The sequence below is a fragment of the Neopsephotus bourkii genome, unplaced genomic scaffold (genome assembly GCF_033783945.1).
Source record: "Neopsephotus bourkii isolate Nb327-2 ecotype Australia unplaced genomic scaffold, CSIRO-AGI_Nbou_v1 NB_1508, whole genome shotgun sequence".
NCBI classification, from domain to species: Eukaryota; Metazoa; Chordata; class Aves; order Psittaciformes; family Psittacidae; genus Neopsephotus; species Neopsephotus bourkii.
This window is the reverse complement of record NW_026901984.1, coordinates 1104414-1122161: the sequence shown is the minus strand read 5'-3', so window position 1 is coordinate 1122161 and position 17748 is coordinate 1104414. Positions and strand designations below refer to the sequence as shown.

Genomic DNA, 17748 nt, shown 5'->3' with positions numbered 1-17748 from the left:
GGAAATGGAGAAGGAGAAGGAGAGGGGAGAAAGAAAAGAAAAATAGGAGGGAAAGGGAAAGGAGAGGAGAAGGAAAGGGAGTGCTGCTGAGAAATGGGGTGACACAACCCCTAGGCCCCTTTTTTTGTCGGAGCTGAGGGAAAAGAAGTGGATAAAACATTGGCAGTGAAATGTCTGAAGTGGCAAGATAGCTTCAGAGTTTTAAAATCCATCTTGACTTTAGCAGTCTTTATGCTAGATGCTCTTTTCTGAAAATATGCTTAACTGCTGGCCAAACTGAATAATGACAAATTAGTCCCCAGAGTAACAGAAACAGAAGGACAGATCACGTGTGGACAGAAATCCCCTTTTTCTCCCAGCGCTGACCAATACTCCCAAACCAGTAATCATTTTGGGAGGAAACAGTTGCTTCATGCCAACACTATGATCTAGAGGTCATGCTTTCTTGCTTAAGACACATATCTGTGATAAATCCCCTGTTTCTCACAGTGTTCCTGTCCCACAGCCCTCTCTGTGAAGGATCAAAGGATAGGCAATCATGAACCCTGTAAAGTATGGCACATGCTCCTGGGTAGATAGATGCTCAGCTTGTGGAAGTGCAGCCATTCCGCCAGAACAGTGAGACCCTTCATTCTCTGTATTTCACCTGTAACTTACTTCATGGTCCCTCTTCTACTCCCAATTCCCCTAAGAGTGCGCCAGGGCACGTTCACCCCCGATTCCCACAGATGGGGTTGCAGACCTGGCAGCACAGTGAATATTCAGCTCGGACAGCGCAATGCTGAGGTCTGTGCCTGCCCCTGTGCCTTCATCCACATCTTCCGCTGTGAGGAGAGAGCAGGCCTAAGGCAAAAGGACATCAGGGTGTGAAACCTGGCAGCTTCTGGTGTGTCCTTCTCGGAGCAGAGATACCGTTTAGGCCCAAAGTGCTGGGAAGCCAAAAGGACTCTGAGCTCATACAGCCACACTGGCAAAGAGGGTTTTGTGCAAATACAGAGAAACCCACCTAATAATCCTGGTGGAATGCCCAGGTTCCAGGTCAGCTTCTAAACAATTATTTTTTTTAAGCTTCCTTTTGAAACTGTGTAAATATTACACTAAAGATTTAGGACACTTGGGATGTCTGCGACAGCAAGGTACAAGCATACTTCTAAAGGAGGGGAGTGACCCCGCTCATCCCCTCTGCGCGCTGATCCCCGCAGCCCTTCTCCTCCCAGCAGCCGTTATTCAGCCCTCAAGTGAACATCTCAGCCCTCAGAGGGAAGGGGAGAGGCGCTACGCGGGGACACTCCTACCCTCCCTCTCCCCTGCCGCTGTAGGAGAGGTTAACGGTCCGGCCTGCTAAGGATCCCGGGCGGATCCTCCTTCCCGCCCGGTGATGGGAGGTCTCCTCAGGCCGGGGGGAGACCAGAGCCGCCTGGGCGCCTCTGGGGGCGGCGCCGCCGCCTGTGGCCGCGGGGGGGCGCTGGCGGCCTCCGCCCGGTGCTACCGGTGTGCGTGTGCATGCAGCGGCAGTCCTGCTGCCGGCTCCGCGCGCAGCGGCCGGGCATGGAGGAGTTGCTGCTGCTGCTGTCGCTGTTCTGCCCGCGCCCAGCGGCTCCGGCGCCGCCTCCTCCTTTTTCGTCCTGAAGCGTGCCAGGAGTCGTGGATACCAGCGGGGAAGGGGCTATGGGCCACCTCTCTGAGGTTCGGCTGCTGTGAAGCGGCTGGCGCTCGCTCGGGAGCCCATAGGCGGGCCAGCCAGGCTGCTGCTGCTGCGCCTGGGAGGGAACGAGTGCCGCTTGCAGCCGGCGGCGGGCAGCACCTCGGTGTCGGTGACTTGGGGGTGCCCGTCCCCCCGCCCGCGCCGCCGCCGCGTCGGTGGATGGATGCGCCATGGCCACGCTGGTGTGCCGGGTGCAGCTGCTGGATGACACAGACCCCTTCAACAGCACCAACTTCCCCGAGCCCACCCGGCCTCCGCTGTACACGTTCCGGGAGGACATCCCGCTCGCCACACAGTTGGCCGGGGTGCACCGCCTCCTCCGCGCCCCGCAGAAGGTACCGCGGGAGGGGAGAGAAGGGGGGATGTGTGGGGGGCACCGGGCGAAGGGCAGCGGCTTAGCCGCGGGAGCCCGGCGGCGGTGGGGACGGGCCTCGGACCTTGCGCGGAGGCAGCCGGGGATGGCAGCCCGGCGGCGGTCTGCCCTGCCGGTCGCTGTGTCCCACTGGCTTCTGCCCCACCGGCGCTATCCCTCGGTCCGGCAGTATAAGTATTCTCCTAAGTCCCGGGGGGACGCCAAGGGGGGCTCCCACCGCTGCGCTTCTGCGTTCCCAAACGCCTTCAGGGGCAGCTACCACCTCTGGTTAGCTGTAGCTGCTGTACGGTTTTCCCCAGAAGAAAAAAACGCTCACCAAACCAAAGCCCTCGTTGTGTATTAAATGCTACGTGTCTGTCCCTCTGTAGCGATGTCTGAGTATCTGGGGATACTCAGGAATAACGTGTTGTTTGAGGACAGCCGAGCTGTGAGGACCACGGGTGTACAGACGGGATCCGAGCTCTGCTGTGATGAGATTTAATGAGCTCGGCAGCTACAGCAGCGTGTCTCCTGCCCTTGAAACAATTGGTGCTACTAGTGCCTCCTGCGAAGAACTGCAGCATGTTGCTGCCATGGCCCTTGACGAATCTTGCCTATCTCTTCTTGTATACTTTTTCTAATACATGTGCTGGCATCTGCAGTTCTGCCCTTGAAGTCAGGCACCCGGGCATGATCCTTGAATTTTCAGTTTTGAAAGCAGTGCCATTGATTGACATAATAATAATGTCCTTTCATTATTATCTTGCATCTGCACATTAGTTCTGCAGAGTGCACCAAAGAAAAAAGGGAAAATGTCCACTTAATTTTTCTTCCCAGAAGGAAACAAAGTTAAAGTTGTAAAACTTTTATTTGCTGTCTGATGAAGTGGGAAGAAAATACTCTCTTAACATCATTTGTTGTATTCTATCTTGCTCTTGGGAGCTTGTGGGAAGATGACAAAGAACTGTGTGTGCCCGTAGATTTAAGGATATCCAAACCCCCATAAAAGTATTTCAGAGAAAAGCTCTTGGAGCAGACAGAAGTTTTGCATTTGTAGAAGGGTTTCTTGCATAATAGTTGCCAAGGATACAGCATCCAGCGAACAGAGCTCTGCCTAGCGCACAAAACCTTTGGAAGCTCTTGGTGTGCTGGGTCAATTCTGTTTTCATGTGCTCAGTTGTCCCCAATTCAGAGACTAGTCCCATTGTTTTCAAGGGAGGCTTTTTTCTTTTTGGAGTCAGAGCTAATTAAAAGAAGGGCAGGAAGGATTCCGACGCCTAATGAAGTAAATAAAGAGATAGTTTAAAATCTGGATTTACAGTTAATTCAGCCTGATTTTCAAGGGTATTCCACTGTGCTTTATGTTTACTTTGCTTTGAATCCTGAACCACCCCCTACTACCCTTATCCCATTCCTTTCCCCATTTAGTGTCATAGGAGCCACCTACAATCCATGACCACTTCTATACATTTAACTCCTGCCCTGTATTTCAGTGTGCAGCGTGTTTATCAAGTTTGATTGTTTGGAAACTGGACAACCAAACAACTTTGGTTGAAAGATGGGCTGAGTATCTAGAGGTGCTGTAAACCTCGCTCTTGAGAGATAGCTACTCTGCTAAAGGCAAGTCCTGGTCCAGTGATTTAATCTGAGGATCTGATTCTTGCAAGCATTTTGTTTCTGCAGTTGTAATGATGTGGGCAGGCTCATTGGAATCTGCTTATATGGTTACAGTTACCTTTGTATTTGCAGAACCAGGGCCTCTTCCAGAGTGCCTTGATTGGCCTCTTGGCCTTCCCTTAGCTTCTAAAAAGGAGGAAGAAAAAAAAAAAAATCTTGATTAGACTTGTTTACCTTTACTAGTTACATTGAAAGCTCAGTTCTTTGTGTGCACTTGCAGTTACTTTCTATGTTTGGCATTACATCTTTGTGCATATGATTTTGTAGAGCTAATTAATTGTGTCGCTTTTTAAGCACAGGCTTTTTCCATTTTCTTTTTTTGGAGGTGGGTATATTCTTTCTGTAGCTTTTCCTCAAGAATGTATTCACCTGCTCTATAGAAGATTTTGCTCTATTTCTCCCAGAGATCAGTACAAACTTTGTGATCTCAGAGGAATACGGCTGTCAAAGCAGAGCATAGCTTGAAATTCAGGTGTCAGTTCAAGTTGACACATTTGGGTCTTCATTGTTTAATTACTATGAAAATTAGTGAGCTAATGGGTTGATGGTTCATTTAGTATCTTGATGGTGTCTAAAGCAAAATATCTTGGAGTAGATTTAAGAGTTTATAGCTTAAATACATAGTAATGCTGATGTCTGAATCATTCCTTAAATCTTGTGGCCTTTCTGCCAGCAAGTTCAAATGATCAGTGCTAGTTTTCTTTCATCAATTTTTAAGTTATCATCTTTTGGCTGGGATGAATACTCACTTATTCTCCGAACAGTGCTGCCAACTTGCTGCCTTCAAATCACTGGTATGTACATCTCCTCATAGACAATGTACTGCTGTGGGATGTACTTGAGAGAGTGAAGTTAGTAGCAGCTCACTTCAGTGGGTGTCAGATTTCACCATTACTGAGTTGAAATTTGTAGTGACAATGGTATTTTTGTAGTTAAAATAACTTGTGCATTGCAAGTCATTGTAAGTTAAATATTATAAACAATTCTTAAGAAAAACATTTAAAACTCAAAAGAAAAACGTTTTGATATCCTGACCTGTTGCTGTATGTTGTTGATAGCTTATTTTGTAACCAACAAATGTTATACCTTGACTGCAAAGTGTACCATTTGTTTAGCCCAGTTCTCTTGAAGTACAACTCTTGATTTCATATGTTGGGTTTACTACGTACTCTTTTAAAACATACAAGTATACTTAAATCTGGATGCAAGTCCAGATCTGAGAGTGTCTTCTGAGAGGCAGTGGTTTTAGATTCTTGTGGAGGAGCACAGTGAAGTTAGGTGATCGAGTTCCGTGAGCACTGGCCAGGATGGGCTTTACTGGCCTGAATGCAGCAAGCATTTGGGTGAGGTGGAGCACCTAAACCAGTTGATGGGGAAAACTGACAAGATAGATGTCTTCCATCCTTTTTCCATTTGGAATTAGACTAATTGCAACTTCTTCCTCCTCCTCACCTTCCCCTTCCCCCCCCCCCCCGACTTCTCTGTGTGCTATGTCCTGGGTTGCGCTCAGTTCTGTTCTGTGTGTGTGGCATGCACACAGACTGAACTGAGCCCCGTTTGCCCATGTCACTGCTGTGGGAAATGTTTAACTTCGATATCCCCCATGGGTTCAGGTTCCTTGGTGCTAGATGGTGCAATGCCATCTTAGTTGTTGATGCAATGAAGTACCATAAATTCTGTTATGAGACGTTTAGCCACATCTACAAATTCTTGCTGAGTAACTCATCTGCATTGTAGAACTTCTGCTAGTTGCTTATATTGATTTGACTGCCCGACGTGCCATTTTGGATTTAGTCTTTATTGCTTTGTTTCTGAGGGTTTTAGGGATCTCTTGCTGTTTGTTGTATGAACAAAAACTGGATCTAGTCTGGACTCTGAATTCAGATGTCCCTTTTGCCTATTTCTGTGAGCCTTGGGAAAAGAACTGAATCTAAATTTGTGGCTCAGGCCCAGTGCCAATAATGTGCTTTGAATCTAATTTGGTACGTTGGGTTTGTTGGTTTTGAATTGCTTTGAGTAACTTGATACTTATGACTTGCTGACACAGGGTCATTCAGGAGAGTGAATATATATATATATGTATGGTCGATGTCAAGTGGTATGCTTTTTTTAGAGATCATCTTCATTATAATTTATTCATATAATTACAGCATGCTGAGTATGTTGTCATACTATGTTTTCATATCCTACAGTACTATTCAGTGTTGGGCCAGTTCTGTAAGAAATACACATTTACAACAATATGGAAAATCACACTGTATAATTTATTGAGAAAATGTAATTGAAATACTTTGTGTAATAATGGAAAACAACAACAAAATCTCACAGTGTATACGGTGTACTGGTGGTCATGATGGAAAGGGAAGATACAGTGTGATAAGAATAGTTGTTTTGACCTCCTGTTCCCTCTGAGAAAACTGAAGACAACTTCCGTACTTAAATCTCTTCCAGGAATTTGTAATTAGAAACAGTGTCATTCAAGAAACAGTGATACAAGCAAATATCAAACAGTGAGAACTAGAGGGATTTGGGAGCTTCATTCATAAACCATCCAGATTTCCCTGTTCAGCTGCTGTGATTTAGCCCTAGATTAAAGCCAGGGCTGACTCTGGTCATGGTGTGATGAAAACTGATACCAGCAGCTGTGCCACTGGGTTGTGTCCTCACGTGTAGCTCAGCTCTGGCATTGAAGTCAGTGCCAGGCTATATACTGGCATCAACCTCAGGTTTTCTGAGAGCAGCAAATATACCAACTGACTTCTTTTCCCTGGGTTTCCTTGCAGCACAGTGGCATTACTAAATGCCTTGGTGCACAAAAGCTATGCAGAACAGAGGATGGTTTAGTTCCCGGTCCTTCTGAAAGTAGCGGTAAATAGAGCAGCTGTTTTCTGAAGTCATTTTTTAGTCATTGTGCTCTTCATGGGAGCTGAAGAACAGAAAATGGAAACTGGAATATCTTCATTGTCCCAGGGAAAATGAAGCCACAGACAGGGGAAATTGGCTTATGTCTTCTGAAAGTGTTGTTGCTGAGGACTGGGGAATATTTCAGTTGAGGGCTGTTAAGATGCCTAGGGCTTTCAAATGCTCCCTGAGGCAGGTGTGCATTGGCCATTTTTCATTCTTCAAGAGAAGAGGAGATTTAACACAATGGTTATTTCCAGCAGGTTTCTGAAGTGTTCTGGATCTGGTATTTCTGGAGCTGACAAAAGCGTATGCTTCAAGAGATTGGTGCTGTAGTGGCCTTGTGTGCTTGAATTTTCTAGAGAAGGGCAGGGGAGTAGGACCCAGCTCTGTCTTATGACTGGAAAACACAAACTACATAGGAGCCTTGTGTGAAACACACTCTCCTGGGGGAGTATAAACACCTGCCCAAAAGCACAGCTGTGAAAAGTGTTCCAGTCTCTAGCAGCTTACTGTCTTCTGTGGTGTGGGCCTTCAAAGGAGCAGAGATACCTGTACACCAGATACAAAGTAAATGTCAAATGCTGGGCTTTATCTCTGGCAGTTTAATGTTAGAGGTCTTTGAAGTTCTTGCAAGGTTCTTCTGGCAAGTTATAGTTTGGGCAAGTTGTTATAGTTTGGGCAAGTTGTTATAGTTTGGGCAAGTTGTTGTAGTTTGGGCAAGTTGTTGTAGTTTGGGCAAGTTGTTATAGTTTGGGCAAGTTGTTATAGTTTGGGCAAGTTGTTATAGTTTGGGCAAGTTGTTATAGTTTGGGCAAGTTATAGTTCAGTCCAGTTGCTTGATGTAGGCTTAAATGCCGTATTGTAAAAGCAGGGGGCAGACCTATCCTGGAGAACTAATTCCTGAATTTGACACTTGTCACTCGCAGGTCTCTCAATTTGGCTGCTCATAGCTCAAGAGTCTTCATAGAGCTCTGTGTAAAGAATGGTGGGAGTGAGTGTGCTGGTAATTCTCTAGGTGCTGCTGAATTGAAATCACAGATTGGTCAGATGGAGCCTCTGAAAACTTGCATCACCATGTGTTTACTGGAGTTTGGAATTGAACAAAGGAGATGAATAGGAAGAAGTTAGACCTTCCTGTTATTGTACCCCAAGTCTTGTGCTTACAGTTAAGAATTTTGATGTTTTCTTTCAAAACCAGTTGCAGATGCCTCCTTTCTTCAAAATCCTTTCAAAATTGTTGTATGAAGGTTGCTAATGGTTTCACTTAGCAAGAGACGAAGACTGTTTCATTCTGTATGTTGGTGGAGGAATGGTCAGAAAAAGACAGGGAAACTGGCATGTTGCAATTTCCTTTTGTTCGTGTGCTGTCCAAAATGAGAACAGAAATTCTAAAAACTTTCAAGAAGAGTTTTCTGTTTCCACTGCTTGCCCAGCCATCTTATCTTACCAGTCATTAGGGTGTAAGTAAGAGTTCCTTTTCTTTCTGTTTGATCTCAGTGGGTTTTGAGGAAGAGTACTACATCTCTTGTGCAACTGTATGTAAGGCAGTAGGGCTGTAACTCACTCATCCACCTGTGGATGCACCTGTGGTGCTACTTTGCTTTTCAGTCTGCTTCATAGGCCATAATTTTGCCAGGACAGGTTGGTAACTGTAGTCTGAAAGTATCATGTATTTTTCAGTGACCCTGAGTGGTCTGGGCTGGGGCTATACACCTTCTTTGGTAAGCAGTGTTTCAGTAGGCTGTATCCCAGTCCTAAGATACTACTTCATTACAGGCTCAGAGAAAAGAGTGCCAGCCTACTATACCTCTGTCATCACTTTCCACACCACCTGGATTGCATTACATTAATATTAACTTTATATTGTATTACAGTTATTAATAAGACAGCAAGGAATGTTGTTACATATTTTTAGCAGAGGAACAAGTTGGGACAAAAGTAGCAGTGAGCTTTCTAGTAGGCCCAGCTACCTAGAAACACCTGCAAACATCTGGCACATGAAACTATTGAAGTAAAGGTGAGTGAGGCTTGAAAGTTCACGTTCCACACGTCAGCAGCTTAACACATATACATAAAAAAAAAAGTAATTCTGTCATTCCCAGCATTTTAAGAATGCTTAAAGAAAAAAAGAAAAAGGTAGACCTTTTACTTTCACTATGACTCCTTGCCTTCTGTAGTCATAGTTGTAAGTTGATCCTCTATCCATTTTGTGAATAGGATATTTATCTGAATTACAGAGACCTGGAAAATTGCTAATTTTGATCCTGGATGCCAAGTCACTATTTGCTAAAGAAGGGCAACACAGTATTATTAATTTTTTGGTCATATTGGTCATCATTTTATGTGGTAGTGCTCAAAAGGCTGAATAAGAAAGAGTGGGGTGACTGGAAAATCAGCTTCATCTCCTTATAGTCATAGTTCTAGAGCAGTTGTTTTGTTTTTTTTTTTTCTAGAAAAGCAGCTTCATTTCGTATTAGTCATAGTTCCAGAGCAGTTTTTAAGGCAAAGTGTATATACTTGCCTTAAACAGGAACAGGAGACTTGGACAGTGTTGCCTTGTGTTTACTGACAGTTAAACTCTTGATATTAGGAAGATGAGAAAAAGCTCCATAAATAAACAAGTTGCAGTACAAAGTCAAGTCAGGTGTGTGATTATATGCAGTAGTGTGGGGGTGTGTATAGTTTGAAACATTATGGCCATCAGTCACAAAAATACTAAGCTGTATCTTGTGCTTTGTGTAGGCAAACCAGTTGTATTGCTTGTTTGTATTTATGATACAGATAAAGCAGTACAGTTTTCTTTTTGGATAATTATATTGGCATAAAATGTGCTTGCAGATAGCTTGTATTTCCCTATTTAGCAAAGAAAGTTATGCCTTCATCTTTCTTCTGCTTCTAGAAACTACAGACTATGCCAGTTAAAAAGATAGGTAACATTGATAATGGTTAAGAAATAAAAGTACGAGACATAGCAGTGCTGTTATTTGAAGCAATATGCCTACATCTAATAATGCACCCATCAACCTTTGCTAAATTGAGAAAATAAGTATTTTGTTTATAGTTTTAAACACACTATTGCAGCCACATGTAACAGTTGCAGCGGTAAAGTGATTGCCGCAGCTGCTAGTGAGCTGCTTGTGGTTTTTGTGTCCAACTTTCTTATGGCTGTGTTACCAGCAAGGAGATGCAATACTTCAATGTGTTAGGTCAAGTTAATGGTGCTTTTTAATTTTTCTACTTTAAGTATACATCAGTGTTCTAACACAGGTTTTTAATGGTGACAGGTCGTAAGTACTCAATACTTGCTTGATGTGCTAGTGTTTTGTATTAGGTTATGTATCGACAAGCAAGGAGAAGCTTAAGTTCCTGTCCCCACTCTGGTGGGGCTGCTCAGCATGTTTGTTGTGGCCCGCCTGACATGATTTGGGGTTGGGAAAGGGGTACCTGTGGTAGCTAGGCTGTTCATCCAAGCCTCATACACAAGGTAAGGCTAGCTGAAAAAACACATCCTGTTTTCCTTGCTTCATTATTACAAGGACATTTCACAGCAAGGTTCTCAAGGGAAGAGTATAATCGCAGGGCATGCAATCAGCAGTTCAACAGTAATATCATCTGTGCTAGTGAAAAGCCAAATGGGGACTTGCGCCTGTTCCTTGTCAGAGTGGAACAGAAGTTCTGAATTTTGTCCAAAGCACCAGTGACGACCCAATTCTAGCTGTGGGGTAGACATAAATAGACTCCTAGTACTCGGAAACACTTGGCATTTTTTGGGAAGTTTGAAAGAATTGAAAGAACCACATATCTATTCTCTGTTTATTACCATACTGCAGCAGCTGTCCCTGGAGCATGACCTTTGGCTCCATGAAGGAGGGATTTTTTTTTTTCCCCTCTTCATCTTTAGCATTGTGAAGGAGCTGGCTTGTAGAAATCTTGAGTCCTCTTTGTGGGAGGTCTTCCTGTCTCTGGTGGGGGAGACCCACCCAGGTTTGCCAGGCAGGGAATTAAGGATACCTGTTTGCACCTGATAAGTGCAGCAATCTGCAGAGCCTGACAATTAAAGGTGATGAGCAGCTGGAGAGCAATAAGGGAGAGAAAGAAAATGGTGCTATTTCCTGTGACTTTTGGAAAGGAAGTTTCCTGAGATTTGTGCTGCCCTGTCTTACAGTTAGTGAGAACCACTGTGGCTGACTGTTGCCTATCAAATGTATGTTAATTTGTGGGATTTTCCTTGTGTTTTGGCGTTCAGGGTTTTTTCTGGTCACTTTCAAAAGGGTACGAGGACCGAGCAGTGGATGCCAAGGAAGGGAGGTGAGCTGGTGACTTATGTGTCTGATTATGGAAGTGTGTGGGTCCTAAGATTAGCGCCTTCTGTATTTCAGATATTTTCCCTCATGGGGGACACTTCATTGAAATCCTTCCTTTAGGTATCATTGTAGGAAACTGTAATGTGGTTTGAAAAACTGTGTGCCTGAGGAAGAAAAGCTACTGCTAGGGCAAATTACACTACTTATGCATTTCAGTCTCTAAATGTGTTTCTTGCTTGTTTTCATCTTTCTTTCAAGTGCTCTGTATTGTACTACTAGTTGATTCAAGCTTCAATTAAGTTTCAGGAGGCCTGTAACTCTCCAGTGGTCACAAGGTTGGCAGACTTTATTCACAAGTGGAAAAGCTGGGTATAAGTTGGACTTGGCATTTTATTTCAGGCAGACATGACTGATTTAGCCTGTGTTAGTATTCTAAATGATTAATGCATTGCAATGATCATTGCAGTCACAGCTGAAGGACTCTGATTTTACTGTGAATTTTTTTGTTCTGGTTGGATTATAATAGATGAGATGTTTTTGTCTTGTGGCTGTACAAGGCAGAAAGAAATGCAACTCTTCTGAATTTAGTATCCACTTTTTTGTTTGCCAGTGACTGAAGCATTCGCTTCCTGTCTTATGCAGCCTTCATTTTATATTGCAGTACTTGTTGTTATGTTTGCTTGTTTATGTCCCCTTATGTGGAAGTTACTGGAGTTAAGAAACTTTCTAGGCTGAATTCTGGCTTAGGAAGGAAAACGAGCCCTTTTACTAATGAAGCTGAATGCTGTGGGAGATATTGTAGAAAAAATCCTGATCTTTTAGAAGATAAGGGAGTATAGTTTCTGAGACTTAGGCTTCATTTGTCAGTTCAGATGTCACTGAATTATGCTTTTAGGCTTTCTGTCTTCCTGATGGACTTTTTTTGCTTGGTTTTGAAATGTGGATGAAAAAAAGCCACCAGTTATGAATGTGAACTTATGTTAAGCCTAGGGTATGCATGCATATCTTTGAGTTTCTGAACTTACTATTCAGGTTTTCAGAGTCTGGTTTTTCTTGTGCTTTTATTTCACTTGCTGAAGAGAAGTGATCAGCACTCAAGAAAGTCTCTTTGGAGAAATGACCACAGCTTGAAATCAGGAAGCTTATGATAATGGAGGGAATTATCTCAAGATGCAGATATTCTTTCTTTGCTAATTAGATATGCCTTAATTGATACATGTGTTGACCATGAAAGCCTTCAGAACATGTACATGCTCCTTGTAGTCTTTATCTCTTGTCAAGGAATCACTGAAGGAGGCATTGCCTAACGTTTGCATGTACAGAGATGAAGAGGAAGAGAATACTGTTTAGGCTAGATTTCAGAAGCTGTATATAAAAATATTAATGGTGCTGGGAGCCTGGTAATGAAACACAGCATTACTTTTCTCACATCATTGATTAGGATTCAGCTTCAGTTTTAATTTATGAAAGTCATTGCTATTTGATAGCTCATTCAGGTATGTCCTAGAGGATGAGCAATTCTATCGTGGTGCCACTTTCTTTTGTTTAGATGGTATTAAAACATTAGGCCCTATAGGTCCTCAGTTGCAGGGGAAAATGTGACTCCTGAAGATTAAAAAGACAGCTAGAGCTTAACATTTGTAAGTTGTTTACCCTTGAATGTGTGGAAACTTCATGGCTTGAATAAATTGTATTTGTTTATTTATTTTATGTATTATGAAGTACATGTATTTAAAAGCATCCTTGCAAGTGCTGTTTCAAAACGGGTCTTGTAACTGTTACCTCAGCACAGAAGTTTAGGAGCACATAGAGGAAGGACTGAGTTGTTTCCTCACAGGCAGTATTTTCAAGGCATGATTGAAGTGGGCTGCTTTAGCCTTGAAAAAGCTAAGTCATCTGGACAGCTGACAATGAAGGTAAAATGATATTGATTTTCAAGGTTGCTGAAACATTGTCTGTCTTTCATAAGCACTAAATCATATTGGTAAGAATTGGAATCAAACTGTGTTTTATTTGGTTTTTAATGTTTTCCTTTGTGGACAGTCAAGAGAGGTGAGATATGAGTGTGCACTATGCCTGTAAAGACATCTTGTAGCCCAGAACAACTGTCCAGTGCTGCTCCTCCCAGTGTTGACCCAAGTTTACTGTCATGTTCTCTCAGCATGTTTCAACATGTAATTGCATTAGCCTATATACAGCAATGTGGCTGTCTTAGGCTTTAATCCTAGCCATTGCAAGAGTGCTGATTGAGTTGCAGGCTAAAAATAGGCTTTATTCAGACATACTGTATGCTATCAGTTGCGCTCTGCTTTGGCAGTTTGTCGCTAATATGTCTTAATTAATATTTGACAAAGGCAATATGCAGAATGCTGGCCAGTGATTTCTAGGGTTTTATGCTTGTATAAGGTATTTTCTGAACTTGATGAAGTTGGCTAGTGTATACACCTCAAATAAGTGGCTCACTATATTGTTCTTCGATAGTTCTGGTAGGCTGCTGAAAGAATGCCCTTGCCTTAAACCCATTCTTTAGATTGATGTTGCTTCTGTGGGAAAGCCACTGGTAATAGACCGCAGCATTTGGAAATCATTATGGCTAGGTGTGATTTGAGTGACAAAAAGGAGATTAGAAGTATTTTTCAGTGAAGTGCAAGTTCAGCTATATTTACTTCCTTCATGTTGTTATGGTTTGTCACTGATATTCCAGCAAATATTTCAGAAAGATTTGTGCAGCTGACAAGGGGAGGATAGCTTGTTATCTTGCTAGTAGTCATCAGCTAGTGTTATTTTAAGAAGTCTCAAGGAGATTGATTAAAATTATGCGCTCATGTTCTTCATCCACCAAATTAGATTTCCTGGAATAAAAACAGTAATCTAAATGTCTGACATAATTAAGCACCAACTCATAAAATATGGTTTGGAGAAATATTAAAATGAAAAAATCCAACTTCTTCCTTAGTGAATTCTTCTGAAGGAACCAGCATGGAATGCAGGCTGCCAGGTGCTCAGTCTCTGTTAAAATGTTAACATCTCTTAGATGTCAAAATCAGGCAAGGGGAAAATAAACTACAAGCAATTACTTGGACCACCGCATGTATATGTAGATGCAGTCAAAATAGTGTTTTCAAAACAAGTTGGTTTGTTTTGTTTTTTTTTTATACGTACCTTTGCTTTCTCATGTTGGTTACTTGTCCAAGTAAGGCTTGGACAAGAAGGCTTCTAAATAAGCCTTCAGCTGTGAGATTGAATTGTGCTCTGTGAGTGAGTCACAGGAGGTCAGTATTGGAGTCATGCCTACATGTTACTTTTTAACAATTGGCTGTTTGACAATTTAAAAGTGACTGATCTCATGCTGCATTTCCGCGTGGCTACTAAAAATTCCTATGGTTTGAGTTATTCCCGAAGGCAGATTTCTGAGAGAACCAAAAGCTTATGGAGTTGGGGTGGTTGTATGTGAGGAGGAAAAAGGAGGGAAAGTCTGTAAATTATTCCTGGACCACAGACAAGGACACAATCATGAGCAGGTTGTTAGCCAAATTTGGTATCTCCTGTAGACTGCATTTTGTCAGTTGTAACTTTGTGAACAGATATTTTGCACAGGGATCTGTTCCAGCAAACTGAAACCCTTGTTTATTTTTGGGTATCTCTGTTAAATACTGATAGGCTTCATTGTTAGAAATTGTAATTAGCTGCTTGGAGAAGTATACAAGTGATTTGTCATGACTGTTACCATCGCCTGTAATAGCATAGTTGTTACAATCTTGTGACTGTCCTACCAGGGAATTTGACTCTCACATTTGCTGTTATGTTGGAACCTGTTTTGGCTTGACTGTAAAGCTGTCACCACCGGGCAATGACCTGAGTGGTGCTCATATTAGTGTCAGCCTTTATGAGCTGCCTTAATGGAAAGGGAAAAACCTGTTTACTTAATCAGATGTTATTGAAGCTAACTACAGTGTTTAGTTTGCTTTTGTTGTGGAGAAAGGAGAGAGGAGTGCAAATCCCTAGCCACAATGTTTATACAATTATGTTAAGGTGTTTAGGCAACTACAGAGGCCTGTGTAGCAAAGAGTGTTGCACCTCTCCTTCCTACCCTTTCTCTTGCTCTTTTTCAGTGTTGAAGACTGCACTGTAGCAAGAGGTGTATGCTCAGTTTACAGTGATGATGGTTTGCAGCTTGCTGTCAGCCTCCTGGAGGAGGTACATTTTGGCCATTGATGATAATTGCTTTGTTACTCTTGATGGATGAAACCATGGTGATGGGTGTATTTTATGCATGGGGCAACTGTCTCATGGAACCGGGGCCTACTCATTTCTTCCACTGCAGGTAACAGTGGAAGAAAAATAGCCTAGAGAAAGGCTGTATTTTTCCAAGAAAAGCATTTATTTAAAACTTGGAAATAGTAGTATTGTGATTTTGTGATTCTCAGGAGCAATTTCTGAAGGGCCATCTACAAAAAGGGCGTGGCTGTAACCTGCAATGCTAACACAAGGATAAGCTACTAATGAAATTACATTTAAGCTGAGTATTACAATCCAGTATTGAAAGCCTTGTGTGCTTCTGCCCATATCCATTAGTTACAATTGGGAAATATGTACTGTTAGTTGCAGAGATGCTTGCACTGGGTAAGATAAAGCTGACCTGTAATTTTTTGAGGTCATTGACTGAAGAGCTTCTGTTTGAGTGAAGGCTCTGAAGCCCCTCTATATGCAGAAGGATAAGACTGAAGCTACCGCAGTAGTGCAAAAAGAAAAGCCAAACAAATCCCTTGTAATACAAACAAAGCTTACCTTGCCCTTGGATGCTCATGTATATTTGTGTCAGGATGGGAAATGTGCAGTAAATACTGTCTTTCTCGTCTTAGCTCTTGGACAATAGCTGTTCCTTTTTCCCAGAAACACGAGAGGTTTTGGAGTATGGGCTCTTAGCTCTCTGCGATCAGGAGCAGATGGGTGGGCAGAGAGCAGCGCCTGGGATTCCAGGGGAAGCTCTTCATCTGAATGTATCCTTGTGGCAAAACTGGCATGAAGTTTAAAAGCTCGTGTTGCTGCTGGCAGACCTTGGAGTTAACGTTCTCTTTATGCAGCTTTCCTTTGAGTATTGTATTGTGCCCTTAACGTGGTCTCCTAAAGCCATACAAAACAAAGTGCTAAGCTGATGAGCAAGTTTGTATTGGTACCTTGTTTTGTTCTTGTCCAGGAGAAGAAAGATTTGTACTTACTCACTTATTTTATCATTTGGGGGCAGGAGAATTATTTTGTTGTCTTAAGATTCTTCAAGCTTCTGTAAGTGAAAATAAGGTTAAAGAATTATGTCTGTTGCTTGGAATAAAATATATGAAGGCGCTTCAGCTTCACTGAAGTAAGTGTTATACCTGTAAGTGAAAATAAGGTTAAAGAATTATGTCTGTTGCTTGGAATAAAATATATGATGGCTTTTCAGCTGCACTGAAGTAAGTGTTATACTTTGAACCACACTGAGAAACTTTCATCAAAAAGTTTAACCACAGACAGTAATGAATATAGTAATGACAGTAATGAATTCCTCTCTCTTAGCATCCTGACACTTTTCCTGACCACTTCTCTTAGCATCATGACACTGTTGTTTAGCAATCAGGCCTGACCTTTCAGGAATGGGAATTACTGAATTACTTGATTCCACTTGTTGGAAGATGATCTAAGTACACCGAAAACCTCTATGACTGGGGAAAAGAATCTCTTGAATGTTTTGTGCTAAATGTGCTACTGTTCTCAAGTGTGACTTGGGTCACCTGATGCTGAATTCCAACCAAGGCTGTAGCAGGAGGGAAGCAGGGATGCCTGGGTTAGCCCTTGGTGTCTATGTTTTTGTTATATGCTGAGGTGCTCTTACATGTCTTTCTGCAATGTGATCCTCTGTGTCCTAAACCGATGTCATCTTTCTTCTTCTGGTTCAGTGTCTCATCAAACTGAGTGACCAAGAGCTCTTTCTGTCATGCTTGCTTGGATAACTGTCTTTGCTTAGCAGGGAGCCCTGCTCCCCACCACAGCTCCCAGGACTGTTAAGATGCACAAGTATCTTTTAAATGGAGACCATCTCAATACTTTTGGGATAAAAAAACATTACTACATATGCTAAAAGGCTGAAATTTTGAATCTGCTGATGCTGTAGGAGCCAGAGGTTTTGCTGGTTGTGGCACAGCCTGGCCTTTGACCACCTCTCCTGTGAGAACTGACAGGAGGTCACTGGGGACCACATCAGATGCTTAAACAAAATCTCAAGGTAATGGAGAAAGTTTGCTGAAATGAAAAAAACCCACCCAAACAGAAATGTTGGTGTTATTTAGCTTGATGCAGCCTTACACCCTGCTCTTGTGGGTTGTCTCCTTCACTTTGCTGCCAGGTCTCTTTATAGATCTTTATAGATTTTGTCAGGGTTAGGAGGAGTGAGTCAGGCAGGCAGAGACCATGCAAGGTCCTGAAACTTAGAATCCAGTGCCTGCAGTGGCCAGAATTGCAGACACGGTGTAGGAGGGTTTTTGCTCCCCTGGTCTGCTACAGACAGGAAGGTCAGTATTGTCAAAGCTAATGGGGAAGCCTAATGCTGAGCTAGAGAGACCCTATGTAGGCTTAAATAGGAATGCTTCACTCTCAGGAGTTCTGTTTGTCAGGTACTCACAGCATTGCTGTTTTTTTCTGTGCAGTACTCAACTTTAAGTACTCCCTCCAGTGTAAGGACAAAGTTGCCACATATATAACAATTGCAAAGTATAGTAGAAATTGACTGCAGATCTATACCATAGGCTGTTCATTACTCTCACCCTGATTAT

General features: G+C 42.7%; 1 protein-coding gene across 9 annotated transcripts in view; it reads left to right on the top strand.

Moving 5' to 3' along the window:
* The first annotated feature begins 1534 nt into the window (after nt 1-1534).
* The window catches only part of FHOD3 (formin homology 2 domain containing 3), a 374952-nt gene continuing 358738 nt past the window's right edge, over nt 1535-17748 (top strand). For 3 of the 9 annotated variants that reach the window (XM_061369597.1, XM_061369596.1, XM_061369595.1), the window contains exon 1: nt 1539-2040. In XM_061369597.1, the coding sequence (XP_061225581.1) occupies nt 1876-2040 (165 nt within the window). In that variant the 5' untranslated portion in view covers nt 1539-1875. Of the gene's footprint in view, nt 2041-17748 lie in introns of all 9 variants that reach the window. The other 6 variants (XM_061369591.1, XM_061369598.1, XM_061369593.1 and 3 more) reach the window with 4 other exon arrangements.